At 54.8% G+C, this 27,240-nt stretch overlaps 3 protein-coding genes across 24 annotated transcripts in view; 2 read left to right on the forward strand and 1 right to left on the reverse strand.

Annotated features, from left to right (window-relative positions):
- LMTK2 (lemur tyrosine kinase 2) overlaps positions 1 to 17,621 on the forward strand; it is a 96,112-nt gene extending 78,491 nt beyond the window's left edge. For 4 of the 19 annotated variants that reach the window (XR_011424501.1, XR_011424510.1, XR_011424505.1 and 1 more), the window contains 5 exons: positions 1,119 to 4,104; positions 11,292 to 11,424; positions 11,671 to 11,913; positions 12,881 to 14,725; positions 14,798 to 17,621. Coding sequence is in view for 3 of the 19 variants with exons in the window: in XM_014729803.3 (XP_014585289.3) it covers positions 1,119 to 4,104; positions 11,292 to 11,424; positions 11,671 to 11,913; positions 12,881 to 12,909 (3,391 nt within the window). In the remaining 16 variants the exon portion in view is untranslated. Of the gene's footprint in view, positions 1 to 1,118; positions 4,105 to 11,291; positions 11,425 to 11,670; positions 11,923 to 12,880 lie in introns of all 19 variants that reach the window. The other 15 variants (XR_011424496.1, XR_011424507.1, XR_011424499.1 and 12 more) reach the window with 8 other exon arrangements.
- Positions 17,622 to 18,730: 1,109 nt separating this feature from the next.
- Positions 18,731 to 22,505, forward strand: BHLHA15 (basic helix-loop-helix family member a15). The gene is made up of 2 exons (XM_023655271.2): positions 18,731 to 18,883; positions 19,486 to 22,505. The coding sequence occupies exons 1-2, from the start codon at positions 18,795 to 18,797 to the stop codon at positions 20,102 to 20,104; spliced, it is 708 nt and encodes a 235-aa protein (XP_023511039.1). The 5' UTR covers positions 18,731 to 18,794; the 3' UTR covers positions 20,105 to 22,505.
- The window catches only part of TECPR1 (tectonin beta-propeller repeat containing 1), a 43,000-nt gene continuing 38,259 nt past the window's right edge, over positions 22,500 to 27,240 (reverse strand). For 3 of the 4 annotated variants that reach the window (XR_011424514.1, XM_070231422.1, XM_023655265.2), the window contains 6 exons: positions 26,796 to 26,976; positions 26,355 to 26,490; positions 25,344 to 25,436; positions 24,496 to 24,602; positions 24,217 to 24,336; positions 22,500 to 23,997 (listed from right to left, as the gene is read on the reverse strand). Coding sequence is in view for 3 of the 4 variants with exons in the window: in XM_070231422.1 (XP_070087523.1) it covers positions 23,836 to 23,997; positions 24,217 to 24,336; positions 24,496 to 24,602; positions 25,344 to 25,436; positions 26,355 to 26,490; positions 26,796 to 26,976 (799 nt within the window). In the remaining variant the exon portion in view is untranslated. The remainder of the gene's footprint in view (positions 23,998 to 24,216; positions 24,337 to 24,495; positions 24,603 to 25,343; positions 25,437 to 26,354; positions 26,491 to 26,795; positions 26,977 to 27,240) is intronic. The other variant, XM_023655267.2, reaches the window with a different exon arrangement.

Below are 27,240 nucleotides of genomic sequence, written 5' to 3' on the forward strand. Positions count from 1 at the left end.
AATGTAATGTTTGAAAAATGTTTAGAACAAGCAAGAATTTATGTATTACCTGCAGTAAGAAAAAATATTAAGTCTGACCTAATTAGAAAAATCAATAGTAGGGGAGATCCTCTCGTGGAATTGTTTTAAAATGAGGCTAGTTATATGAGTGATAGCTAATATGTAAGAAAAGAGTATAAAAATGATAATATTTAAATTGTCTGTTGAAACTGCTTTGCATACTGTGTGGTGACATTTACAAAACAAACTTACTTCTTTTACGGATTTACTTTTTATGAGTCCTCAGACAAGTTCTTAGTTTCTTTCCCGTTTGGATCAGGTTCACCTCTCTTTCGACCTCTGTCTACACCACCACATGCCCATCTGGCACTACCTCTGAAGCTTGGCACCTCTCCATGTAGGCATTGCCCAGCCATCCAAGTTGGTAGAACTATTTCACCCACAATAACTTGACATTTACTCCGTAAATGTAATGCTTTGAAGTTGTCTTTGTCTTCCCTTCTGCTCATGGCTACAGTTTAAGCTCTTGGCTGTATTCAGCCAACCCCTTGAAGACCCAGCTCCTCCTGGCTGCCGCCCTCTTTGGGCTTCATTCTCTACCCTTTCCCTTCTACCTTCAGCTCCTTTTCTGAGCCAAGGAAGGCGCATGCTGCAGAAGATTGTAGTGTTACTTTTTATTGGGGGAATAGTCGGAGATTAGTTACAACAGCATTTGTTTGTGTGAATTCTCGCAAAATAAAGTGAATAAATCTAAAAACGTGAGACAGGTGCATTCTTTACTACACAGAATACGTGTGGCAATTGTTTTAAGAGGAGAGCATGGTAAAACCATTTCTAAATTCGGTGGATAGGTCCCTGGATAAACACCAGAAGAACAAATGAGAAAAGAGTTGCAGCGATACTGTGAAGTGTCCTGAGAACACACAAAGGAGTGGGCCAAATTTTATATTTCTTCATTTCCTCTCTCACCATGTTCTCACCTCCTTCATGTGGTTGGCAGTGATTAAAGTGTAGAAACTTCTGAGGCATTGAGTTGGGTTAGGGGTCCTTGTAAAGTCTTTTCTTATTTTAAAACAATTCATTATCAATCCATGAATTCTCTCTCTTGTGTCGCTCAGGTATGAAGTTTTACAGTTTTGCTGGCTGTCACCAGACAAGAGACCAGCAGCCGAAGACGTGCATAGACTGCTCACCTACCTGCGGATGCAAAGCCAAAGGGACTCGGAAGTCGACTTTGAACAACAGTGGAATGCTCTTAAACCAAATACAAACAGCAGAGACGCTTCCAGTAATGCTGCGTTCCCGATTCTCGACCACTTTCCCCGGGACCGGCTTGGTCGTGAAATGGAGGAAGTCCTCACCGTGACTGAGACGAGCCAGGGCCTGAGCTTCGAGTACGTCTGGGAGGCGGCTAAGCACGATCACTTCGACGAGCGCGCTCGGGGCCACCCGGACGAAGCCCTGTCCTACACAAGCATCTTCTTTCCAGTTGAAGTTTTCGAGAGTTCGCTTTCGGATCCCGGGCCCAGGAAACAAGACGACAGTGGCCAGGATGTCCCCCTCAGGGCCCCTGGAGTTGTTCCCGTGTTTGACGCCCACAACCTTTCTGTGGGGAGTGACTATTACATCCAGTTAGAAGAAAAAAGCGGGAGCACCTTGGAGCTCGATTACCCACCTGCACTGCTTACCACTGAGATGGATAATCCAGAAAGAAGAAGTGACGAGGCGTCTCAGTTTCTGACACTCAGGAATCTGGAATTGGAGGAGTCCAGTACAGATGAGGATTTCTTCCAGAGCAGCGCAGACCCCAAAGATTCCACCACACCCGAGGACGTACACGTTACCGGGGGCCCTGAGAGTCCTTTCAACAGTATATTTAGTGATCTTGACAAATCAGAGGATTTGCCCAGTCACCAAAAAATATTTGACTTAATGGAACTGAACGGAGTTCAAAGTGACTTGAAGCCAATGACTTTACGTTCGAGTTTGGAGGACCCCAAAGAGTCAGTAGTCACATGCCACTTTGAGAAAGAAAAGCCCCATAAGCTTTTTGACTCTGAGCTTCTTTGCTCATCAGAAAACCTTGTGCACCAAGATAATTTCGATCCGCTGGATGTTGAAGAATTGTCAGAAAACTTTTTATTTCTTCAAGAGAGGAACTTAGTAAAAGACTCATTGTCTAGCAAAGAACATATAAACGATCTTCAAACAGAGCTTAAAAATGCCGGTTTTACTGAAACTATCTTAGAAACTCCACGTAGAAACTCTTTAGATACTGAGCTTAAGTTTGCTGAAAATAAACCAGGCTTTTCTCTGTTGCGGGAGAACACGAGTGCAAAGGGGAAAGATGCAGGTGTCCTGCCCAGCGACAGCGCTTTGCACACCTCACTGCAGTCTTCCCCAGAAGTGCAGGGGCCCCCTACCTCGCTCGAAACAGAAGGAACGCCTCATAGTGCACCCCCAGATACGTGCCCGAAGCAGGGAGAAACCAAGCCCACGTGTTTAGATGCCGGTCTCCATGAAGACCGTCTCTGCCAAGAAACCAGCCCAGACTCTGTGACCGTCCCAGCTGAAATTCCCCTGACTGATGCCAAGACACAGGGTGTTGGCGACAGGTCCCGTGACTTGACTCAGCAAAGTGAGGCAGCCTTGAGACTACCCAAAAGTGACTCAGTGCTTGTTGATGACGTTTTTGCCAGTAAGGTGGGTATAGAGAAGAGTCTTCCAGAATTGAGACAGGACTCAGAGAATCAGCCACTTTGCGAAGACCATCGCAGTCACAGTCTGCTGGAGAAAAGCTTGGAGGCTGTGGAGACTCTGAAGCAGCTGAATTATAAAGATGCCGCAAAAGAGACGGGCCTGGTGTCTGCCCTCTCCTCGGACTCCACCAGTCAAGACAGCCTGTTAGAAGACAGCTTGTCCACACCCATTCCAACATCGGAACAGTCTCTGGAGACCCCGGACTCTCTGGACTCTGTGGACGTCCGTGAAGTTCTGCTGGGCTCTTTGGGCTCTCACACACCTCAGAAACTCTTGCCCCCCGATAAGCCTGCAGACAGTGGCTACGAGACAGAGAACTTGGAGTCCCCTGAGTGGACTCTGCACCCTGCTCCTGATGGCACCTCAGCCTCTGAGGCGACCACGGCAGGCAACAGCGGTCATGGCGAGTTGCCTCCCAACCCTGTCATTGTCATCTCAGATGCAGCTGATGGCCACAGGGGCACAGAAGTGACTTCACAGACTTTCACGTCTGGCTCCCAGAGCTCATACAGAGACTCTGCTTACTTCTCAGACAATGACTCTGAGCCTGATAAGAAGTCGGAGGGGGTCCCAGGAACCCCAGCGTTGGCCTCGACGATAGTAGCGGATCAGCCCCTGCCTGAGCCAGTCATCCCAGAGCAGAGTCCTGGCACCAAGGACAGTTGCCCGGAAACCAAAAATAGCCAGCCTGACCAAAGTTGTCTGTCTGCTTTGCAAAATTCCAGTCACCCGGAATTAAGAGAAACGTCAGAACCAGCAGTGACTGACGTTTCCAGACAGACGCATCCTGAAGACGAGGCTGGCAGCCCCTTGAGTCTGTGGAACTCAGAGCTGAGCAGCGGTGATGACTTTGAGGCCCAGGAAGAGCGCCCCTGCACGCTCGCCTCCACTGGAACCAACACCAACGAGCTCCTGGCGTTTGCAAATTCCACCCTCCGCTCCGGCAGCCCGGCGGACCTGACGGAGGAGGAGTCCTCAGGCGGCCACTCCGAGGGCCCCAAGCTCAAGGAGCCGGATATCGAAGGGAAATACCTGGGGAAGCTTGGTGTATCGGGGCTGCTGGACCTCTCCGAGGACGGAATCGATGCGGACGAGGAGGACGAAAACAGTGACGACTCGGACGAGGACCTGCGTGCGTTCCACCTGCACAGCCTCAGCTCCGAGTCGGAGGATGACACCGAGCACCCCGTCCCCGTGATCCTCAGCAGCGAGGACGGGAGGCACTTACGGAGCCTCTTGAAGCCCTCGGCCGCTGTTGCCGTTGACCAGCTACCAGATGACTGGAAAAAGGAAAAGAAGGCCGTGACGTTTTTTGACGATGTCACAGTCTATCTGTTTGACCAGGTATCTGTTGCCTCCAAATTGTCGTATTCGAGAATTCCAGAATGCGTTAGGAAATTGAGTATGCTCTGTTTTTCTGATTGCCGTTTTGAGGCCACAGGGTGGTTTATGGTTACTCAAAAGAACGGATTTGGGGTTGGTTATAGTTACGGTTCCAAGAATATGCAGAGACAGGGAATTCCTATTAAATTAAGGGAAGGAGACCTGGGTGCTCGGCCTGGGTCTCCTGGCAGAGTCCTACTGAAATTAGTTACCCTTCGCAGACCACAGTTTGATCTGACAATTGGCAGCAATACCCAGCATGCAGGTGCACGCTGGAACGGTTCGTGGCTCACACAGAGCCCTGGAGATGCCGACCAGTGGCAGTGCCTGTGGAGCAGGACCCGGGGCAGCGGTGACAGAGTCTGTGGCCCTCCTGCCGGAGCTGGCCCCGCCCTGCCCTCCTCCCCCGCTGTGGAGCAGACTGCTCAGTGGGCTCAGACTTCAGCTTCTTTAAAAATGAAGCAGCCTGGGGGCCGGCCCGGTGGCGCAGCAGTTAAGTTCCCACAGTCCGCTTTGGCCACCTGGAGTTCGCAGGTTCGGATCCTGGGTGCGGACATGGCACCGCTCATCAAGCCATGCTGTGGTAGGCATCCCACATATAAAGTAGAGGAAGATGGGCACGGATGTTAGCTCAGGGCCAGTCTTCCTCAACAAAAAGAGGAGGATTGGCAGCAGATGTTAGCTCAGGGCTAATCTTTCTCAAAAAAAAAAAAAAATGAAGCAGCCTATAATTCAATATTTTTAATTAAAAAAATTTTTTTTAGTTATATTTGAAATGTTCTTTGTTGACTAGTCCTTGTAGCCCTTGAATTTGCTTCTTAAATCAGCTGACTTTTAAGTGAAGCTGTGTCAGACACCTGAGGAGGACCCCTTCACCTTCCAGAAGGCATCCTTCAAGCTGCTTGCCCTCCCGTTGTGTTGTCCTGGGAACCGAGACCGTGGCTTCTCAGGCTTCTCAGCCTCTCGTTCGGCTTCCTGCCTCCTGGGCTCTGCCCTTCAGGCTCTGCCCACGCACAGGGGTCCTGGGCGGCTCCACCTCCTCCCTCGGGGCTGGCTCTTCCTTCATTTGCTTGTTGCTTTAGGCTTTGTTGTTCCTCTGTGTTCTGTTTTTATGGTGTTGCTCAAAAAGCCATTAAGCCACCACGTTTGAACTACAGCACGTGGTGGGGGGAGGGTAGAGGCAGGTAAGTGTTTGGGAAAAAGAAAAGGTAGACTCCTGGACTCAGCCTCCATTTATTGAATCTGTGAGAGGGGCCCGGAGGCTTATGCACACGCCGGCTTCAGAGCCGTGAGCTAGGTCTGCCATTTTCTCCTGAGGGTGGAAGGGAGGGGGGTCGCCTGGCCCAGGTTCTGTGTTTTGTTACCAGTGCATTCCAATTCAGATATCTCCTTCTTCCCCATCTCTCTGAACTTGAACTACAGTCACATTTCCCTGCTGACCAGGGCGATCTATAGGTGGGACAGAAAAATAAGCTGTGTTCTGTGAGAGGAGTGGGAGGGGGGCTGGGGAAGCTGTCTGGGGTCTTGTTGGAGCAGTGAGCGGGGCACAAGTCCAGTGGAAGGCAGTGTGCGGAGGAGGCCCCCGGGCTGCGCGGGGCCTAGACCCACGTGGAGGGCTTTGGGGGGGTGTTATGTTGTGCTGGCTTCAGAAGACAGGACAGGATCACAAAGGATGAAGACTTAGAACGGGCATGCCGGCTGCGGGAGCGGAGCTGCAGAAATCAGATGTAGGACGCGCTTAATGGATGTGAGGTTTGGGAACGGGTTAGTGTCGTAGAGAAAGTCGGAAAGTGGGTGCAGGCCGCAGTAAAATCCTGCAGCTCCTTCTGGTGATCTGCAGTTGCTTGTCTTATGGTCCCGCGCAGTTTGCCGTGGAGGTTAGGTTAGTTTCTAAATAAGTAGTTTAAGTGTCTTAGCTCCAGCCCTTTAACTGAGTGTTCAGGGGTTGTGGCAGCGTTGCCTTGCGTCTTGCTTGTTTCCCTATTAGTTAGTTCAGCAGATACTTAGCGCACTCTCGCTGTATGTAAAGCAACGTTCGTGCGAGATCACGGCCCGGCGACTCAGCAGTCTGGGTGCCACCACGTTATGTGCAGGGTCTCTTTATTCTGCACGCAGGTGTGGTTGTCACCCGTCTTCACGGAGAAGGCCCCGAGGCTCAGGGAAGCTGGCGCCTTGTGCAGGGGTATGGCCCAGGTCTCCGCTGAGCCCAGCAGCCTCCCGCACAGACCCTCAGACGAGCCTGGCGGCTGTTTGACTCTCAGCTTGCCTGTGGGTCCTTCCTGGACACACTGTATTCTCGAGGCCAAAACAGTGGCTGATGACACATGGTTGCCCTCCAGCCTGATGAGATGGTTGTAGGACAGATGAGCTTTGAGCTCAGTCCCGTTCATCTCAGCCCTGGTCGTGACTGTCAAGACAGGGCCAGGGCTTGGCAGTGTGGCCTTGGAGCTGTGCTGAGCGGTGCTCAGGCCCATGCCATGAGGCCACCTCCCGGATCACAGTCTTAGAGCCAGGAGACCCCACAGCTCATGAGGAATAAATGTTCCTAGACTTCACCCAGGTGGACCGCCTGGGCAGATGGGCAAGAGGGGGCCTCTACCTGGGGTCCTGTGGGCTGCTTTTTTCTTGTCTTTTGAGTTTATTTCCGTTTTCAAGGACATTTTTCTGAAAGAATATAAACTGTGCATAAGACAAAAACACTTACTTGGGCAAGATTTTTTTTTCAGTTTGAGGAACAAAAAAAACACTCAAGAAAATGAAACTTGGGGGCTGGCCCAGTGGCGCAGTGGTTAAGTGCACACGTTCTGCTTCAGCAGCCTGGGGTTCACTGATTCGGATCCCTGGTGCGGACATGGCACCGCTTGGCAAGCCACACTGTGATAGGCATCCCACGTATAAAGTAGAGGAAGGTGGGCATGGAGGTGAGCTCAGGGCCAGTCTTCCTCAGCAAAAAAGAGAAGGATTGGCAGCAGTTAACACAGGGATAATCTTCCTCAAAAAAAAAAAAAAAGAAAACTTGTCTATAGTTCCTACCACTTAAAGTCTCTCTCTCTCTCACACACACACACACACACACACACACATACACATACACGAAATTCCAAAGACTCATTTCCTCACCCCCATCCCCACTACAGTCATGATACAAACACTTCCATCACCCCACAAAGTTCCCCAGGCCCCTTTGTTTTCAGTCCCCTCCCCCTGGCAACCACTGGTCTGCTTTCTGTCACTGTAGTTTTGCCTTTTCTAGAATTGGTGTAAGTGGTGGGATCATACAGTATGTAATCTTACATGTCTGGAGTCTCGCTCGGCATAATGCTTGTGAGGGGCATCTGTGTTTCATGTTTTCATTACAGAGTAGCATTCTACTGTGTAGATATGTTACATTTTATTTATTCATTCATCTGTTGACCAGCATTCACATCAGTCATTTTTATTATTTTGTAATTTTATTTTTTAAGTTAACAGTAAAATTGACCCTTTTTAGGTGGACAGTTCTATAAATTTTAACATTTATGTAACCACCACCACAACTGTGATACAGAACAGCTCCTTCACCCCAGAAAACGCCCTGTGCTCCGTCCTGGTCCCACCCACCCCGCACCCCTGATCCCGGGCAACACTGACATGGTCCGGGTCATTCTAGGTTGTCTTTTTGCGAATGTCGTGTAAATGGACTCACCTTTTGAGGCTGGCTTTTTTCACCCAGCCTGTAAGTCCTTTGAGATCCATCCACGTTGTCGCATGTACAGTAGTTCCTTCCTTCGTGTCACTGAGTAGTGTTCCACGGGCTGGATGAAGAAGTTTGTCTGACCATTCACCCATTGAAGGACGCTTTGGTTTTTCTGCTTTGGGCTATTACAAATAAAGCTGCTTTGAACAATCGTGTACAGGTTTTTGTGTGGACACAAATTTTTATTTTTCTGGGAAAAATGCCCAGGAGTGTGATTGCTGGGTTGTATAAGTGTATGGTTAGTTTTTAAAGAAAATGGCAAACTGTTTTCCAGCGTGGCTGTACCGTTTTACATTCCCACCAGCAAGGTAATGAGAGATCCAGTTTCTCTGCATCCTTGCCAGCTTTTGGTGCAGTCATTATTTTTTATTTTAGCTTTTCTAACAGGTGTGAAATGATACCTCGTCGTGGTCTGGAATTGTGTTTCTCTGTTGACTGGTGACATGTTGAACATCTTTTCATGTGCCTCTTTGCCATCCATATGTCCTCTTCAGTGAAATGCCTCTTCTTGTGTGCGTTTCTAATTGGATGCTCTGTGTTTTTACTTTTGAGTTTTGAGAGTTCTTTATAAATTCTAGATAGGAATTGTTTGTCAGATGTATGGTTTGGAAATATTTCTCCCAGTCTGTAGGTTGTCTTTCCCAGAGCAGAAGTTTTACATGTTGATGGATTCCATTTTATTGATTTTTTCCTTTCATGGATCATGCATTTGGTGTCACGTCTAAGAACTCTTCCCCAAACCCTAGATCCCAAATACTTTCTTCAAAAGTTTTATGTTTTTCATTTAGCTCTGTTATACACTTTGAGTTAATTTTTGTCTAAGGTTTAGGTTGGGCTTCATTTTTTTTTGCATTTGGTTGTATATCCAGTTGTTCCAGCATGGTCTGTTGAAAAGACTATCCCCTACCTAAATTGCCTTGGCACACTCTGTCAGAAGTTAAATGGCCGTGTTTATATGGGTCTGTTTCTGGTGTTTTTTTCTGTTCCGTTAGTCTGTGTATTTACCCCTTTGCCAATACCTCAGTCTTGGTGATTAGTGTAGCTTTCAGTCTTAAAATTGGGGAATGCAATTCCTCATCTTTTTTCTTCCTTTCCAAAATTGTTTTGGCTTTTGTAGTTCCTTTAATATTCCACACAAGTTTAGAATCATCTTGTCTATATCTACAAAAAAATCCTCCTGGGATTTTGATGGGAATGGCATAAAATATGTGGATTAATTTGGGGAGAATTGACATCTTTACTATGTTGGGTCTTCCAATTCATGAACGTGGTAAGTCTCTCCATTATGCTTGGTGTTTTATAGTTTTCAGCTCATAGATCCTCTATATGCTTTGTTAGATTTATACCGAAGTATTTCATTTCTTGAGAACCTGTTATAAAAGCTAATTTTGAAATTTTGGTTTCCATTTGTTCCTTGCCAGTATATAGAAATGCGATTGATTTTTGTGTGTTGAGCTATACTCACTTATTAGTTTTAGGAGTTTGTTTTGTTTTTTGCAAATCCCTTATAGTTTTCTACACAATCATGTTGTCTTCAAATGGGGACAGGTTTATTTCTTCCTTTCCAATCTGTATCTTTTTAATTTTTTTTCTTACCTTATTGCACTAGCTAGGGCTTCCAGTGCATTGCTGAATAGGAGTAATGAGAGGAGACCTTCTGGCTTTGAACAGGGTCTTAGAAGAAAAATATTCAGTCTTTGACCATTGATTGTGTTGTGGGGTTCTTTGTAGATGCTGTTTATCAAGCTAAGAAGCTTCTCTTCTGTCCTTAGTTTGAGAGAGTTTTTCATCCTGAATGAGTGTTGAATTTGGTCAGATGCGTTTTATACATCACTTGGTAGTAACGTGGTTCTTCTTCTGTTAATATGGTAGATTACGTTGATTTTCAAATACTGAATTAGCCTTGCCTTCCTGGCATAAAGCCCATTTGGTGGTGAGGTTTTATTGTTATGTGTTGCTAGATTTGATTTGGGGATTTGTCGTTGAGGATTTTTGTGTCTGTGTTCGTGAGGTACGTTGGCCTGTAGTTTGGGGAGTGTTTTCTCGTTTGGCTGATTTGGGTTTTTGCGTTTTGGGTGCTGTCTTTGGTTTTGGTACCTAGGTAATGCTGGTCTCGTAAAATAAGTTGGAAAGTATTTCCTCCACTTTCCAGAAGAGATTGTGTAGATTATTGATCCTTTCAAAGAACTGCTTTTGGTTTCATGGATTTATTTTTTCTTGACTGTTTTCTTTTCACTTTTATTGATTTCTGCATTATCTTGATCATTTCTTTCCTTCTGCTTGCTTTGGATTTATTTTGCTCTTTTTCTAGACTCTTAAGGTAGAAGCTTAGTATTTGAGACCTTTCTTCTTTCTAATACTAGCATTCAGTGCTATGAATTTCCTTCTATGTACTACTTGAACTGTATCCCACAAATTTTAATATGTTGTATTTTCATTCAGTTCCACATATTTTCTAATTTTCCGTGAGACCTCCTCTTTGACCCATGAATTATTTATAAATATATTGTTTAATTTCCAAGGGTTGGAGATTTTCTTGTGTGTTTCTATGATTGATTTCTAGTCTAATTCCATTATGGTCAGAGGACGTATTTTGTGTGGTTTCAATTCCTTTAAATTTGTTAAGATTTGCTTTGGAGCCAGGATATCGTCTGTCTTGGTGAGTGTTACGTGTGCACCTGAAAGAACATGTATTTTGCCTTTGATGGTGGATTGTTGTATAAATGTCAGCATTTCCCCTTCCTTGGCAGAGCGTTTTTGTTAGTCTCTTTCAGATAATTCCAACGTCTCTGTCATCTTGGCTTTGGCATCTGTTGATTGGCTTTTCCCCATGAATTGAGGTTTTTCTGATTCTCTGTATGCTGAGTAGTTTTAGATTGTGTCCTCATTATGTTACATGGCTCTGTGTTTGCTTTAGATCCTACAGAGAATGTTGATATTTCTATCTCAGCAGGCATTGACCCAGTCGGGTTCAGGTCACAAGTTCCAACCAGTCTTCTGTGGGTTGGGGTTCCCCTTTCGAGCCTTTGCTGTACTGTTTGGACCTGTCCAGTGCATGTGCCACCCACTGGCCAGACTGGCCCTTGGCAGTGGATGCCTCACGCTTCCTGCATCTGTGCAGGACAGAAACAGGAAAAGCAGTGGGGATTCTCCTCGCTCTCAGGATCGCAGCTCCTCCAGGTGGGGAGAAGTTCACCGCCCTCAGAATTATAGGCGCCTGCCACCCTGGGGTCTTGGGGCTGGGTGGAGAGACAGGGCTGAGCCTTCCTTTTCCGCCTTCCCCAGACAGAACCCCCTGCTTTAAGGTGAACATCGCACCACTGACCAGGCAGGTGCCCTTGGCCTGTGGCGCCTACCCCAGGGGTGCCCGTGAGCAGGCGTTGGTGACGGGAATTTCTCTTTGGCTTTTCAGGAGACCCCAACCAAAGAGCTGGGACACTGTGGAGGAGAAGCGCACGGCCCCGACTTGAGCAGCCCAGCACCTTCGTCAGGCTTCCCCTACCTGAGCAGGTGTATCAATTCCGAAAGTTCAACTGACGAAGAAGGTATTTCACTTCCTTGGTGGGTTGAAAGAGGAGCTAAAGGAGTGCATTGTGCATGACGTCAGCTCTTTGAGGGGAACTTCACATATGGCCTTAAATGACCCCGTGACCCACGGGAGCAGCCCTGCCACCTGTCGGGCCCGAGTTGGTGTTTGTTGATCTGCAGAGCACACCTGTGTGTTTGCGCTCTGCTCTCTAGTCTTTATCACGAAATGATAAAAGAATGATGTTTTGTTTTTTTGCTTGTAGGTGGAGGCTTTGAATGGGACGATGATTTCTCCCCAGACCCTTTCATGTCAAAGACAACGAGCAACCTTCTTAGTTCCAAGCCTTCTCTTCAGACATCAAAGTACTTTTCTCCGCCGCCGCCGCCCCGGAGTGTGGAGCCGAGCTGGCCCCACGCGTCGCCATATTCCAGGTTCTCCATCTCTCCTGCCAACATCGCCAGCTTCTCTCTCACTCATCTTACCGACTCGGACATCGAGCAAGGAGGTGAGACAGGTGTGTGCGAGCGTGGTGGCAGCCTGGGGGACCTTCCCCACGGGGCTTGAGTGCCTGTCAATCTGATGCTTGCCTGGTATTTCCTGGATTATGAAAAATCCTTTACAAAGCTCTCACGGTCTTGACAGTGCGCTCTTGGGGCCATGGGCCCCACTTTTAGGCGTCTGTCCCTCCAGGCCTCTCGGCCCTGCGGGGCTGGGTGGCCCGGTGGAGGCGGTGAGCAGCGTGGTGGCGTGGCTCGGGTCTAGAACTTGCCCCTGGTGCGCGCCACCTTCTGTTCTCTGTTTTTCCCCTTTTGCTGTTAGCACCCCCTACCCCACACCTCTCCTTTCCCCAGAGAGAAGCAGCCCCTGAGAAAGGGTGTGCTCCTAAGAGCACCTGGCCTGTGATTGGGATTGAGCCCAATGTGCTCTGGCTCTTCCCAGGAATGTTGATTTTGCCATGAAGTCTGGGTCTTCGCGTGACGCCAGAAGGCCTGGCTGGGAAGTGCTGGGCAGCGCACGCTCGAAGTGGTGTTATCTGAACGTGGGGACCCTGTGTTCCTCACGGCTCGCTGGGAAGATCAGTGTTAATGGGTATAGTTTTTGATTTGAAGTTTGCCGATCAAATAATAACTGAAATATAAAGAGCTTTTCTTTGTGTTTGTGCGATGTTTAATTGTGCCGATTAGATAATGCCGGTACCTAACGAGCTGTCAGGGCAGATGTGTGGAGATCAGCTGATGCTCTCCTGTGCCCTCAGCAGTGACATTGACCCACGTGTGAGCCGCGCAGATGTGTTTGCAAGAGAGTCCGGCAGGTGCGACTGTTACGGGAAGAAAACCTGCAGCCGGCCAGGTGGTGCAGCCGCACTGTGGCTTCAGTTCCCTTTTCTGCAGTGCAGATCAGAGCGCTCCACACTATTTTTATCTGTCACGGTCATTTTAAAAACTCAGCTTTGCTTGCTCTCTCCTAACTAGGAAGCAGCGAAGATGGAGAAAAAGATTAGGCGGATGCTGACACCCTCCGGGGTCCCAGGCTGCTCCCCCAGGGCGGCATTCGTGCGCTGCCAGCGAGCTTCGACATCCACTCCACATCTGCTGAAATGGAACAGGGAGAGACTCAGGAGGCAAAAGGGAGCCAGCGCTGGGCTCCGAGCGCCGAGCCCGCGGCCGGAAGCCGGGCTGGGCAGGCGTGGTCTCGTCCGGTGCGGAGTGCTGCCCTGCAGCTGCGCCCTGCGGCCGCTCTCACCGCTGCAAGTGCTCACGCTCAGGTGTCCTTGGGGAGCGCCGACCCCGCTCCGGTGTGCAGGGGACTGTAGGCTCCGGGTTGTTCCTGGTTGCCCTGCGGGGTGCTGTCTGAGTCCACACCTGTATGCAGGGGCCCAGAGGACGCACAATGGGAATTGGCACCAGTGAGCCATATTTATTACTTTTAAAGAAATCACTAATTGCTTTCTGTAATTGCACTGTGGATAAATGTTCCAAGAGTCCCTGATATTGTACAGAATCTTAAATTATTCAAGGAAAATAAGGCAGGTCAAGCTGGTGCTATCCACTAGTTTGATTTTTTTTCTGTTTTATAGTTTGTTTGCATGGTACTTGTAAAGCTTCCATATTTTGAGTGTCACGCTGTCTTTAGAATTGTTGGAATTGTACATATGGTACTCTTTCGTACGCGATAAATGATTCCGAATGTTAGTGTTTTATGTTCTTATAGGAAATATTTTTGATGAGTCCAAAAAGACTGCTCTGTTCTGTGGGGTGAGTGAAACACATTTTTGTCTCTTCTCTATAAAGTTTCCCTGCAGCAGATGAGGCTTCTGAGGAGCTGAAGGGTCTTGCACCCCATTCGTGTCATTCTCCCACCCTGCCCCCCTATTTTTTAGACCGTTTTGGTAAAAATCAGCAGGTGGTGCACCCAGAACTCAGCTGCAGGTTAGAATGCCTGGGTCCCCTGACCCCTCTCCCTGGGGAGCCGAGCGGCTCCCTGCCTGCTGTGTTCTGAGTGGCAGGTCGAGTGACCTGCAGACAGAGTGTGGCGCCCAGGCCTCCTCCCCTCAAAGCCGGCTCTTCTGCTCGATTCTAGAAGTGCAGACTGCTGTGGCTTCCGTGTCCTTGTACCGCCTTCCCCCGGGAAGGTGGAGGCTCCGAGGAAGCAGCCGCCCCGCAGAGGGCTCTGGCACCGAGGGCGGGTTGGCTTCTTTCTTCTTTCCACTTCAGGTGTTGATCGCCCCTCAGAACCCCTTCGAGTGTGTCACATCCAGGTGTGGCTGCTCTCTGTAACCGAGGACATACACTACATCCCTACATCCCACAGCCGTGAGGGGCGACAAGGGACAACGGTAGAGCCTCTGCAGCTGGCACATCCTCCTGGTCGGAACCTTGAGTGGCCCCGCGTGGCTGTCACATCCAGACGCCGGCCCGGGGCTCGTCTGCCTGACCCTTCCCTCTGCATTAAGCACCAAGTTCTCCCCTTGCTTCGAAAGGGACCGAGCATGTCCAGCGCAACCTCATCATGGTGGCAGGAGTCGGTGTTCCAAGTAAAAAGCTGACCTCCCGCAGTTCTTGAGTTCTGCTCTGATGTCAGGAAGTTTCCAGGGGCTAGAGCAGCGGAGCGGCGTGTGCTGAGGGAGGCTCGCCGTGTCCCTGAGGAAGCCGTGTGTACCAGGCAGGGCCTCAGGTCTGCCGTCCCGGTGCTGGCCTCAGCCCAGGCGTTTTCCGGTGCTGATGCGCTCTCCCGACTCCAGCGGAACACCAGGAGGACCCCAGGCCCGGGCTGCGGCTGCGGGACGTCGGTCACAGGCGCTCGGGGCCTGGTGCGAGGTGCAGCGTGTCCTGGCCAGAGTTAGGCTGCGGCTGCGGGATGTCGGTCAGGCGCTCGGGGCCTGGTGCGAGACGCAGCGGGTCCTGGCGAGTTAGGCTGCGGCTGCGGGACGTCAGTCAGGCGCTCGGGGCCTGGTGCGAGGTGCAGCGTGTCCTGGCCAGAGTTAGGCTGCGGCTGCGGGACGTCAGTCAGGCGCTCGGGGCCTGGTGCGAGACCAGCGTGTCCTGGCCAGAGTTAGGCTGCGGCTGCGGGACGTCAGTCAGGCGCTCGGGGCCTGGTGCGAGACCAGCGTGTCCTGGCCAGAGTTAGGCTGCGGCTGCGGGATGTCGGTCAGGCGCTCGGGGCCTGGTGCGAGACGCAGCGTGTCCTGGCCAGAGTTAGGCTGCGGCTGCGGGACGTCAGTCAGGCGCTCGGGGCCTGGTGCGAGGTGCAGCGTGTCCTGGCCAGAGTTAGGCTGCGGCTGCGGGACGTCAGTCAGGCGCTCGGGGCCTGGTGCGAGACGCAGCGTGTCCTGGCCAGTTAGGCTGCGGCTGCGGGACGTCAGTCAGGCGCTCGGGGCCTGGTGCGAGACGCAGCGTGTCCTGGCCAGTTAGGCTGCGGCTGCGGGACGTCAGTCAGGCGCTCGGGGCCTGGTGCGAGGTGCAGCGTGTCCTGGCCAGAGTTAGGCTGCGGCTGCGGGACGTCAGTCAGGCGCTCGGGGCCTGGTGCGAGACGCAGCGTGTCCTGGCCAGTTAGGCTGCGGCTGCGGGACGTCAGTCAGGCGCTCGGGGCCTGGTGCGAGACGCAGCGTGTCCTGGCCAGTTAGGCTGCGGCTGCGGGACGTCAGTCAGGCGCTCGGGGCCTGGTGCGAGGTGCAGCGTGTCCTGGCCAGAGTTAGGCTGCGGCTGCGGGACGTCAGTCAGGCGCTCGGGGCCTGGTGCAAGGTGCAGCGTGTCCTGGCCAGTTAGGCAGCAGATTGTGACCTTTCTGCTCAGCTCTGGGTCACTTCACTGACTTTATAGCAGCAATAACTTTCCCAAGCAGGGAAACTGAGGGTGGAGAAAGGGCCCTGCACCCTCCACTCGGGGTGAGCTGGGGCGGGCGTCGCCGGAGGACCCTGCCAGCCAGTGCTGGGCCTGCCTCCGACGTGCACAGCCAAACACATGGGGAGGTGATTTTGCCAAAATTGTGATAACGCCGAATTTATTGCTATGGAGGCTTCCTGAGTTTTCTGGATTTTTACATCTGACTGCCAGTCTCAGTTGAGAGAGAAATGAGAGGCACTTAACACCAGTTTTCTCGAATTAAGGAGCTCAGATTAATCACTCACATCAAGCAAATCTGTAGAATATATAGTCTTCTTATACAGTCAGCCTGGGACAAATTTATTGATATTTTGGGGCTGTACATTTTTCACTATGATTAAGGAGATTTTAATGACATAATTCCCATTTTAATTTATTTTAAGTCTATATCACTGTCATAATTAATTGCCAAAAAAAGCATTTTATACGTTGCGTTGGGGGGCGGGCTGGGGTAGTAGATACTGTTGTGGCGTTGCATGGTGGGGAAGACTCTATTTATAATAAACATGTGACTTGACATGTTCTTTTGAAATCTCAAGCAATACACGGGAAATAAATTATGTAGATTAAAATTTTCAGCCCATTTTTGAAATGTCAGCATGTGCTTTCTTGTTCGATTTTGTTTTTTTTACTCAGTTGCTTACCAGTGGTGGGTTTTTGAGTCATACTTGTTCTAATGAGTTATGCAGTGACATAAACCAGTGGCATTCTCTAGATAGTATGGGTGAGGTTCATAATACCTGGTTCACACTATTTCCTGGCCTCCTGTGGAATCTGTCAGATTTTAATTAGTCTTACTTTGGTGGAATTTACGTATTTTAAATCCTACGATAGAAATAATCGAACCTTCATGTCCTTCCTAGCTAGATGTTAATTTGTGTTATCCAATGACCCTGTCATTAGCCAGAAAGAGAAATGGAGAAAAAGTGCTCCCCACATCCTTGTGGCCTGGCCTGTGCGCCTGGGGAGAAGCCATTCATCTTCAGGGTGAAGACTCCCAGCGCCACGAACAGCGTTCCTTCTATTTTTAAACGTACAGGCGATTGTTTCTATAGAAATGGGTTTATCTAAGAGAAGCCTTTGTATGTCTTGCTGCCGTAAAACGCCTTTCAAAACCTCTTCCTTGTATTGCATTTTCCATAGGGTGTTCGTAGGGTCGATGACTTGCTGCGTGTCTGCCTGAGGGCCCCGGGCACAAGGGAGGCAGCTGCCGGCTTTGCTCTGCCCTGCCCGTCATCTGAAAATTCCAGAAGTGAACCAAGTGTCAGGCTCCAAACGTTGGGCGTCAGTTATGGGGGCTTCAAATTATCAGCCTTACGAGAAGCAGCCTTAAAATAAGAATGGGTGTACACAGTTACTTCAGATTTAAATCCCCCAAAACAATATTCCTAGGTAGTAAGGAGGTTGGCTCAAGTTTTGGCTATTAAAAAGAGACTTCTCTGTAGTATATAAATAAATTCTTCAAGATGTGTCGACAGTATTGATTACCAACAGCCTGGTACTGGAGTGGCTTGAACCTGTTGTGGTTGTCCCAGTTCGCGCAGGCGTGGATGGAGCTGGATACTGGACTGGCGTGTGTACCCACTGTCTAATTCCGTCCGCAGATGAGGACCTCAGGGCGGTCACACCTACGAGGTGTCCCTGTCGTGCTTTAACACAGCTGTAAGAGGTTCATGGCAATATAACAGTTCCTGAACTTTCAATTCAAATTGTGTACATTTTTAAATTGTAAGATTTTTACTGTATATTGATGCATAGTGTGATTCAATAAATTGCTTGTAATTTAAAAACTATTTAATATTCAAAATAAATATAGTTATATATTTATAAACTCTGTTGCTGCGTTTATTTCGTGTTTTTTCCACCGTGCAAGGCCCGGGGTGGGTGGCCTGGCGCCTGCAGCCTGCAGCCCTGGGTCACTCACTGTCCTGGTGTCTAGAGATGGGAAGCCCCTTTCGGTGACAGATCTAAATCCCGACGCTCCTGACAGCACAATTTGCATAGTCACTGGAAAATGAAACTGTTATGTAGTGCTTGTGCTGCCTTAAATGTATCTTAATTCAGAGCCTCTGCACTAACTGATGAGTTTCAGAAGCATTTTAAGTTCCGAGGTCCAGCCTCTCCATGCCCCGAGTGGACGTCGGCGGCCCCCACAGCCGTGCTTTCCCCCTCGGTCACCACCTCCTACGAAAACCCGAGCCTCGCCCCCACCCCTTACCGCCTCCCGTGGGACTTCAGGGAGTCGATGGAGGAGACCTGTGAACCCCCATTTGGAGGCGCCTGCGACACACAGCCAGGGCCGGTGTCGGGGAAATTCGGGGACAGTCTGAGCCTGGCCCTGCGGGGCACAGGCGGGTGGGAGCTCAGCCCGTGTGCGACCGCGGGGCCTCTGCCCTCGCGCCGCCCCCATCAGCCCCGAGGATGCTGCTCTCAGCACCTTTTAACGCGCCTGTAAAAGGCGGGGAAACGGGCAGGGCTGCCATTAAGTAAAGCAAGTGGGCGGCAGCCGGTTTTGAGCCCAAGCGTCTGCCTCCCGCCCCGCAGACCTCCTCAAACCCATGACCAGTCGTTTCCCGGCCACCTGCACGCGGGCGGCCGGCCGGGGCCCCAGGGCTCCGCCTCCTCGCACCTGGACCGGCGCCGGCGGGCGGCGTGGTGGGGGCGTCCCGAAGCCCCGGTGCCGCCGGCCAGCCCGAAACCTGGGGTGAGGGCGCGGGGGTCCCCGGGCTACTGCCCTCCAGGGGTGTGGCCGCTGCCCGTTTGAGAAACGGGTATTACTGCAAAACGACTTTTCCGCGAATTCTCCTCGCTCGGCCCTGTGCTCTGAGCCTCCACCCCGAGGCCAGGCGCGGCGGCCAGGCGCGGTCCCGGGGCTTCCCCTGCACCGCGGGCTCGCAGAGGGCTCGGTGCCCCGCCTGCAGGTGCGCCCCTGCCCCCGCCTCGGTGGGGCGGGGGACCCACGGACGCCGGCCCCGCCCCGGCCCCGCCCCGCGGGCTCATTTACATGCGGCCGCGGCCCCGCCCGGGGCGGCTAAAGCGACGTGTCCTTGTCCCCCGTGGGCAGCCCTGGCGCGTGCGGCCGCGGATCCCCAGGTAATGAGGGTCGGGGGTCCGGGTGGGGCCGCGGGGTGGGCCTGGGGCTGCTGCAGGCTCTGGCCACTGTAGACCTCTGACCTGCAACAGCTGCCCTATATCCACAGCGGTTCTCGCCCCAGTGTTGTCCCTGCATGTGCGACATCCAGCCGGGCAGGACGGTCAGTGTGGTGGCCGGAGCCGGTGCCTGGCGAGCAGGAGGCAGCGCAGCCTCAGGCAGAGGGGTCTCCCTGAGCCAGGATGGGGCCCGGTATCTGGTGGTCTGAGCAAAGTGTCAAAGGCCACCTAAGTCCAGGAGGCACTCAGGGGACAGTGAGGGGCATGGGGCCAGAGAAAGGTCCAGGAGTCAGTGCATGTCACCCAGAGGGAGAGGGGGCTACCTGATCAGGGAAAGTTCTGAGGGGTCACAGTGTGAGGTCAAACAGGGGTATGGGGAGTGGAGGTCGGTTCAGGGTCTGTGTGTGAACGGGAGGGACCCTGGGGTCACTGTGCACCAAGTGGCCAGATGCCATTGGGCAGCAAAGAGGCTGCCAGGGACAGCAGCCCTGAGTGTCCACCAGCCTGCCAAGTGACCACGGGGTGGCCTGTGTTCTGGATTTCAGCTCCAAGGGCCTCCCCTCAGAGCCGCCAGCCCCCCGGAACGACCAGCCTGGAGCCATGAAGACCAAGAACCGGCCCCCCAGGCGCCGGGCACCACCGCAGGACACAGAGGCCACCCCAGGGGAGCGGACCCAGGACAGGCCCCAGCCGGGCTCCGGGCCGGAGCTGACCAAGGGGCTTCGGAGCAGGACGGCGCGGGCGCAGGGGGCACGAGCCGAGGGCGGGCGCCGGCGGCCGGGGTCCTCGGGGCCTGGTGGCCGGCGGGAGAGCAGCGTCCAGCGGCGGCTGGAGAGCAACGAGCGGGAGCGCCAGCGCATGCACAAGCTCAACAACGCCTTCCAGGCCCTGCGCGAGGTCATCCCGCACGTGCGCGCCGACAAGAAGCTCTCCAAGATCGAGACGCTCACACTGGCCAAGAACTACATCAAGTCGCTGACCGCCACCATCCTCACCATGTCCAGCAGCCGCCTCCCGGGCCTGGACGGGCCAGGCCCCAAGCTCTATCAGCACTACCAGCAGCAGCAGGCGGCGGGGGGCGCCCTCGGGGCCACCGAGGCCCAGCCCGAGGGCCACCTGCAGAAGTACTCCACGCAGATCCACAGCTTCCGAGAGGGCTCCTAGCACGCCGGCCTGGGGCTCGGGGTGGCCCGGCCTGCTCATCCCTCCGTGCTCATCCCCAGACTGTTGGAGACACCCCACACAGACATGGCCCCAGCGGCCCCATTTGCCCTCAGCTCTCAGCCGCCTGCCTGGAGCACCTCCGGGCCCCGGGGGACAAGACCAGTGAGGGGCCGTGGCTCTGGATAGCAGGAAGCCCAAACCTCCATGGGGGTCCCAGGGCCTGCTCTGTAATCGACTAGGCAGGCGTTGACGGGCCTTTGTCCCTAAGTTCCCTTCCCTCTCGACTCCCTCCTGAGGCGAGGGGAGATTCCAGGAAAAGGTTTTCTTTGGTAAGTTCCCCCAGTTCCTGCTGAGGCTCAGGCCCAGGAAGGGACTTCCTCTGACCTGCATCGGCGCCTCCTCTTTTGGGGTAAACTGAGGCACGGAGCAAGCAAAAGCTCACAGCCGCTCGGGCAGTGTGGCTGAGCTGCGAGGGTCGGAGCGTCTAGTTCTGCATCCGTCAGATAGAAGCCCTGGTCAGATGCCACCTCAGATTGATTCCACAGGGGCCTTGTCAGGGAGAGGCCTCGGGGCTGGGGTCTTTTCCTCCCTCCTGCCCGGTGGGGGCTCCTGACTGTGGAGGGTCTGTCCCTGGGCCTCCCTTGGGGTCCACCCAGGTTTGCTGCTCATTGTTATAGTTGTCACTGATGTGGGTGGTCATGAAACTGGCAGAGGTTGGCCTGACAGGACTTCAGGATGTTCTTGGGTCCCGGTTGGAGTTGAGGGCCCCCAGGGAGGAGCCTGGGGTGGCGGGAGATCTCCTCCCCCGCTGGCACTGCTCCTTAAAGGCGGGACTGGGCAGCTTGGCAGGTGCTCACTGCCTCGGGCCAAGCTTCCTTCTGTGGCGTTCCTGACCGGCTGCCTTGGACAGGCTTAGCCACTTTGCTCCCGGCCCCAGCTGGCCTCTTCCCTTCCTTGTCCCTCTGCCCACAGCCGATATGGGGAGAGGACAGGGTCCTTGGCAGCCTCAGGCAGGAACCCCAGTGACAGCGGCTGTGGTGAGGGTGGAACTGGCCTGGCATGTGGGGCCGGGTCTTCTGTGCCCACGCCTGTCCTGGGGCGCTGTGGGTGGGGGCTGAGCTGGGCCAAGAGTGGGGCTGCCACAGCCAAGGGCCCTTCCCAATTTGTGGCCTCACCCTCCCTAGCCTGGTAGTCCCAGCCCCGGCCACTTAACGCACCACCGGGCTTGATGTCAGCTCTGGCCACATGGAGGGTAGCATGTGGCAGTCCTCAGAACAGCCATTAGCTGCTTCGGTCCTAACTTTCCTGGTCAGACACTGTCGGGGCCCTCTAGAAGGCAGCCCCAGGAGGGCCAGGCCCCATCACTCTAGCGGTCGGGTAGTGTGGGTCAGCTGGGGACCCCAGCACTCCGGGCCTCCCCTCAGGGGTGGCCACTCTGGAAGGTCAGTGGTCAGGGCAATCCATCAACGGGAGGCAAGGTTGAAGGCAGCTCCAACCTTGGGACCCCTACTGTGGGTGACCTGCCAGGCTGGGATACAAGAGGGCAAGGCCTGCAGACCTGGCAGCGCTTGTTCCGGCCGAGCTGGGGCCAGAGCAGAGCTCAGTGCGTCCCTGAACTTGCTGAGTGAACGGCAACTGAGCCAAAAGCACAGGGAGGGGTGCCCAGCAGGGGCTCCGTCCGGGAGACCATGCCCGGTGATCGGGCAGCAGGAGGGCCTGGGGGTCACCACCTTGCAGGACAATGGCCTTCGTGGCTCCTTCTCTCTGTCCCAAACTGGCTCCTGCATCCCTTCTGCTTCCCAGAGGGTGAGTTGGGCCCAGATATCCACTCCTTCTTCACCTGAGGCTGGAGGGCATCTCCAGACCCTGTGGCCACATCATAAATGATCCTTAAAGGTCCCAGTCTCATGTTGGGGTATTAAATATGGGGCGGGGGAGGTGAGGGGACAGGTCGGGTGACAGACTAGTGAGGCCTGCTCCCTTGACCCTCGTCTTGGACCCTTAAGTCAGAGACTCACACGCTCTGAGCCCCCGCTGCCTGGCCCGACCGGGGGCCACAGACCCGCCTGCACACCAGCCCTGACTGAGCTCGGAGGTGGCGATCGATCCCCGTGGACTCAGCAGAGAAACCAGAAGTGCGAGTTTTCTCTCTGGGGAAACCTGCCAGGAACTGAACGGCCAGTGCCCCAGCTGTAATTGCGGCGAAAATGTTTCTTAAATGACCCAAATTTGCTTTCATTTTTCCTAATGGCCCCTTCAAAGTACTAATAAAACCGATGCTGTGTCATGAAAGAAAAATAAAAGATTTCACAGCATTTGCTGCTTTCGCCCCGTGCATTCGAGCGCGGGAACTGTGCATTTTAATCATAATGTGGCAATAAAATATATCACGTCATTTACACTCTGGTGCAAGTTTTTATTGAACGAAGCATCTGAGGAATCCAGATGTTCGCTGATGCTGAGCAGGTAAACAGTTGGTGCTCAGCAGTGAGAGGACGGTCGCCCTGGAGAAAGGGCAGGGTGAAACCAGCTACAGACAGAGTCCCAGCAGAACGACAGGTCAACAGGTTGCTGCCATAGAAGAAACTCATAATGCCCATTTGGAGAAAGCCTGCCATGCAGTGTAGACAGACAAGAGGGCGTCACTCCACTCTGCACCCAGACTCACGCCTCCTGGTCCTATCTCCAGGACACACGGCCAACGCAGGGACCATGGGCTCCCTCAAAGCCCCGTGGGAGGGGACCCCACAGGAGACCTCCTTAGCGTCAGCTTCAGGGTGACAACACCACACACCACACAGCAAAACGGGATCAAACACAGAGCGGACCCCTCCCGAGGGAATGCCCGCAGAGCTGGGGACAGTTGGTTCCATCTCAAAAGGAGGAGAGACTGACCTGAGCTCTGATGACTGGGGCCAAGGGTGCGGTTGTAAGAAGCAGACGGCAGACGTCCCCAGGTGGGGCCGGGAGGGATAAAAAGCTGCCCGGTGGGACCAGGGCCACTGAGAGGTGCTTTCCTCCTGGCCTGGCCCGACTTGCCCCAGGGGGGATGATGTGGCCTCCACAGCCCTCCCTTCATCCCCACTCCCTCCCTCTCCGCTGAGCCCCCTGCCCCCTAACCTCATCTGGGGAAGGGCTGGCACCTTCTCATGGTCCTGGGGCAGCCCCACTGTCCTCCATCCACTCCAGGAGGGCCCGTGCCCAACGGGGGAAGAAGATGCTCCCTCCAGCATTTATTCCCAACCTGCCAACTCCTTCCCTAACCTTTGAAATGAAACTGTATTTTCAAGTCCTGCTCTGAGAAATGACCACAGCACGGGCCAAAGCAGCGCTGAGCCCCACAGCCGTTTTTCACGGGGAGGCGGCAGGGCCCTGATGCTGCTTGGGGACGCCCGGGGCTCGGGGACTCCTGTGCGGCTCCGCTTCCCCGGGGGCAGCGCCCCTGGAAAGCTCCCGGATCCATTTCCCACGCTGGGAGGCAGAGGGGAAGGGGCCCCTACCCTCCACCCTACGCTCCGAGCCCTCCTTGCAGACCAGGGACATGTGTGGGGCATCCACAAAGCTTCACATTTCTGGGCTTTCTCAGTTAGTGCCTCCGAGGCGGCCGCGACCTCAGGCCAGGTTCCCGCTGGAGTCTCGAGGATCCACATTTCAGCACAGGAAGACTCAGGCATCAATCTTCATCCTTCAAACTGGGCACCACTCTCGCTTCCACGTGAGGGGAGGCGGCCTCAGCAGCAGACGGGGCCGAGCGACTCCTGCAGGGCGCCGGCCACCTGCGCGGGCCCACTGGGGAGACCCTGCTCCCCGCTCCGCTCGCCGGCTGTCTCCTGGGACGCGCTCCTGGGGGCCCTGGTGGCATTGGCCCTGATGGAGATGTGATCCCAGCCACCCTGGAAGGGGAGAGCCATGTCACCCAGGGCTGCCGGGGGCCAAGGGGCAGAGACCATCCTTCCAAACCCTGGAGCTCAGGGTCCTCCGAGGGGCTCTGCCTGGGGCATCCCACCAACCCTATGGCAGGTCCCAGCCAGAAGCGCCCCCGAGGCCCGGAGCACACACAGGGTGACCACGTACTCCCGGCCAGCACAGCCGCCCTTGCCTGCCCTGCTCACCCCGATGCCGTAGTCCCAGCCCTGCCCCTTGGGTTCGTGGGGCTGCACGCCTGTGCGATGACACACGGTTCCCCGGCTCAGGCTGTGGCTCCCCTGGACTTTGTTGGCGATGACCCAGACCTGGAACGCAGACCCGTTGAAGGCCTGGCCCCCAGCTGCAGAGGGACCATCGGGACAGCAGCGGGGAGACCAGAGTGGGATCCCCGGTGTCCCCCACATCCCCAGCCCCAGAGGGAACATGCGCCCTCCGTCCCCGTCCCCCCACTTGGGCACCCAGACCTGGTCCAGGGGCCCCACGGACACGCGGCGCACGTTGTTGGACACGTGCTCCCAGCTGGAGCCCTGCGGGTAGCTGGGCGTGACCCCCTGGCGATACCACAGGTTCCCTGGGGAGAGAGGGTGCTAGTCGTGAGGCCCCAGAGTGTCGGGACCCACTTCAGGGTCCGCAAAGCCGGGGGTGGCCTGACCACTCTTCTTTGTGTCTCCACACTCTCTGGGGCTCTCGCCGACCCTCAGGAGCCAGCTCTGCCCTTCCCACCCCTGGCTTCACCCGAGCTGCCCCATCGGCCCGCTGTGCCCAGCTGGCATCGTCCTCCTCTTTCTACGCATGAGAAACTGAGGACAAGGAATTGTTTAAACAAACAAAGAGAGCGGGTCCGGACTGAAAGCCCTGGGTTCCAGGCCCGATTCTGCCCTCTCCTCGCCTTGCTCCTCTGTGACAATGACAGCACAGGAAAGGGAACTGGCCAGAGCGCTGCCCGAGGTGGCACAGGGGCAGGGAGGGTCCAGGCCCAGGCTGCCGTGGGGGTCCAGCATCACGGGCCTGGGCGGCACCTTCCAGAAGACGCCCCCCGCACAGGCCCCGCCGTGCAGCGTCACCCCTGCCTTGGTACTGCGCTCTGTGACCCAGGTCCAGGCAGACTGACCACCGGGGATCACTGGTGCCCCAACCCTGGGTACCTTGGGGAAGGAACCTGTTTGGAGGCTGATCTCGGGCCGGCAGCCTCTCAGGGTGGCTTACGGAGTCTCGTGTCAGGGACCTGGGGCCGGCCAGGGTCTCGTCCCGTCGGGGTGCTCGGGGAAGCCCTAACCTCCCCTGGTGACCACTGAGGATGGAGACAACTTGCCGTTTTCGTCCAGGGCGTAGACGGCCGTCTGGCCCACAGACACCTGCTTGAGCCTCTGTTTGGGAGGAGACGGGATGTGGTACCAGCAGTCACCTGCGACGGGAGATGGGACGTCGAAAGCAGCCGGGAAACACCAAACCTGTGGTGCCCGGGCTCGTGGAGCACATGGCTTCCTCTGCAGCTCACAGGGTTGAGGCGGGGGTGGCCGGCCTCTGTCCCCAGACCACACACGTGTGACAGGGCCTGGCCTGAGCTGAGGGTCAAGCAGGGCTGACTGGTGCCCTGCTGTCTCTCCAATACCCCCGCCTTGCCTGGGGCCCTCTGGAAGCCGTGGCAGGTTCCAGATGGTGGGGCTGGATGGCTGATCACAGGGGCACAAAGGTGCCCAGCTCGGGATGCAGCAGGAGGCCAGCCTTGGGGCTGGTATGTGAACTCCCTGCCCAAGCCCCGCGGCCCCCTGGGAAGGGGGCAGTGACGCACCAGCCACCACTCATCCATCTGTCTGGCCTCCCCTGTGCCGGACACCGTCTAGACATCCAGCCAAGAACAAGCCAGCACAGCCTGCACTCCCAGAGGGTAGCCAGAGCGGTCACTGTGGAGTGGGCCATGCAGGGCCACCCCAGAAGGGGCAACCCTGGGAGGGCCTGGGCAGGCCTGTCCCCTGGAGTGCAGGATGTGCAAAGTGCCCACCACCAGCGACGCCCTGGGCAGGAGGCCGAGCGCAGTGAAGGGCAGCTGTGAGGGGCCCCCCATCCCCGGGGGTGACCGCTCCCCAGTCCGTCCCAGCGGGAGAGGAGTGCAGCCTCTGGGGGGATCCCAGCTTGGCCCCCAGCGCCTGGTCCACAGGCGGCACTCAGTAAATGCTCGTCGAGCTGAGCTGAAAATTAGGACACCTGTGAGCATCTTCTCCTGGAAGCAGGAGCACGTGCAACCTGGCTCTGACCAGCCCTGCGTCCCACGTCACAGCTTGGTGGCACCAGGTGGGGGTCCACGTGGAGGGGTGGCACTCACCGGCCGGCTGGGAGGGGGACACCGAGCCCCGGTAGAAGGCAGAGCCGTCCCTCGCCACGGCCCACACCTGGTAGCAGGCCCCGATGGAAATGGAGGCGAAGGGCTGGTCGGTGCCCACGTGCAGCCAGGAGGAGCCCTGAAGACGGGCAAGGAGGGACACTGAGACACTGAGGCCTCTGCCACCCCCCACCCACGGGTCCCAGGAGCTGACGGCTCCTCACGCCAACCTCATCCTCAGCTCCAACTGCCCACAGAACCCAGTGACCCTCTCGGGCCACAGGCAGTGGCCAGCGGTCCCAGGGACCGTCCTGGGCAGGCCCGGGGACACCTGAGCTCAGTCTGACTCCACAGCAAGAGTCCTATTTCTGGAAGACTCCGCCAGAACCCCTAGAGGGCCCGATGGCTGGCACCCCTGGAGGAGGCAGGGATGGGGGAGCTCACCGCAGGGTTGAGCTCGGACACACCCAGGCGGCACAGCACGTCCCCTTTGTCACTGACGGCCCAGAGCGCGACGCTGTGCCCGTTCCCACTGGCGCCCGGGCTCTCGGGGATGATGGACACGTCCCCGAGGGCAATGGGGGCCACCTCCAGCCAGGGTCCACTGGTCACCAGCTTGCATTTCCTGAATGGTGGAAAGAAACACAACCTGGGCACCTGGATGCTCAGAGTCTCTGCTCTAGACACGTGCAAGAAAGTGGAAGCAAGAGCCACGAGGACCTGGCCCCAGAGGACTGCAAAGAGAGCAGCCAGGCCCCCTCTTCCCCACGGCAGCCTCGGCCGGGTCCTGGGGAGGGCAGGGGCCAGGACCCCCAAAAACACCCAGGCGGGCACCCTTTCCCCCAGATGGGCAGGAATAAGGGCCTAGAAAGGCAGCCCCACCTCCGGG

Source organism: Equus caballus, chromosome 13 (assembly GCF_041296265.1).
Source record: "Equus caballus isolate H_3958 breed thoroughbred chromosome 13, TB-T2T, whole genome shotgun sequence".
NCBI classification, from domain to species: Eukaryota; Metazoa; Chordata; class Mammalia; order Perissodactyla; family Equidae; genus Equus; species Equus caballus.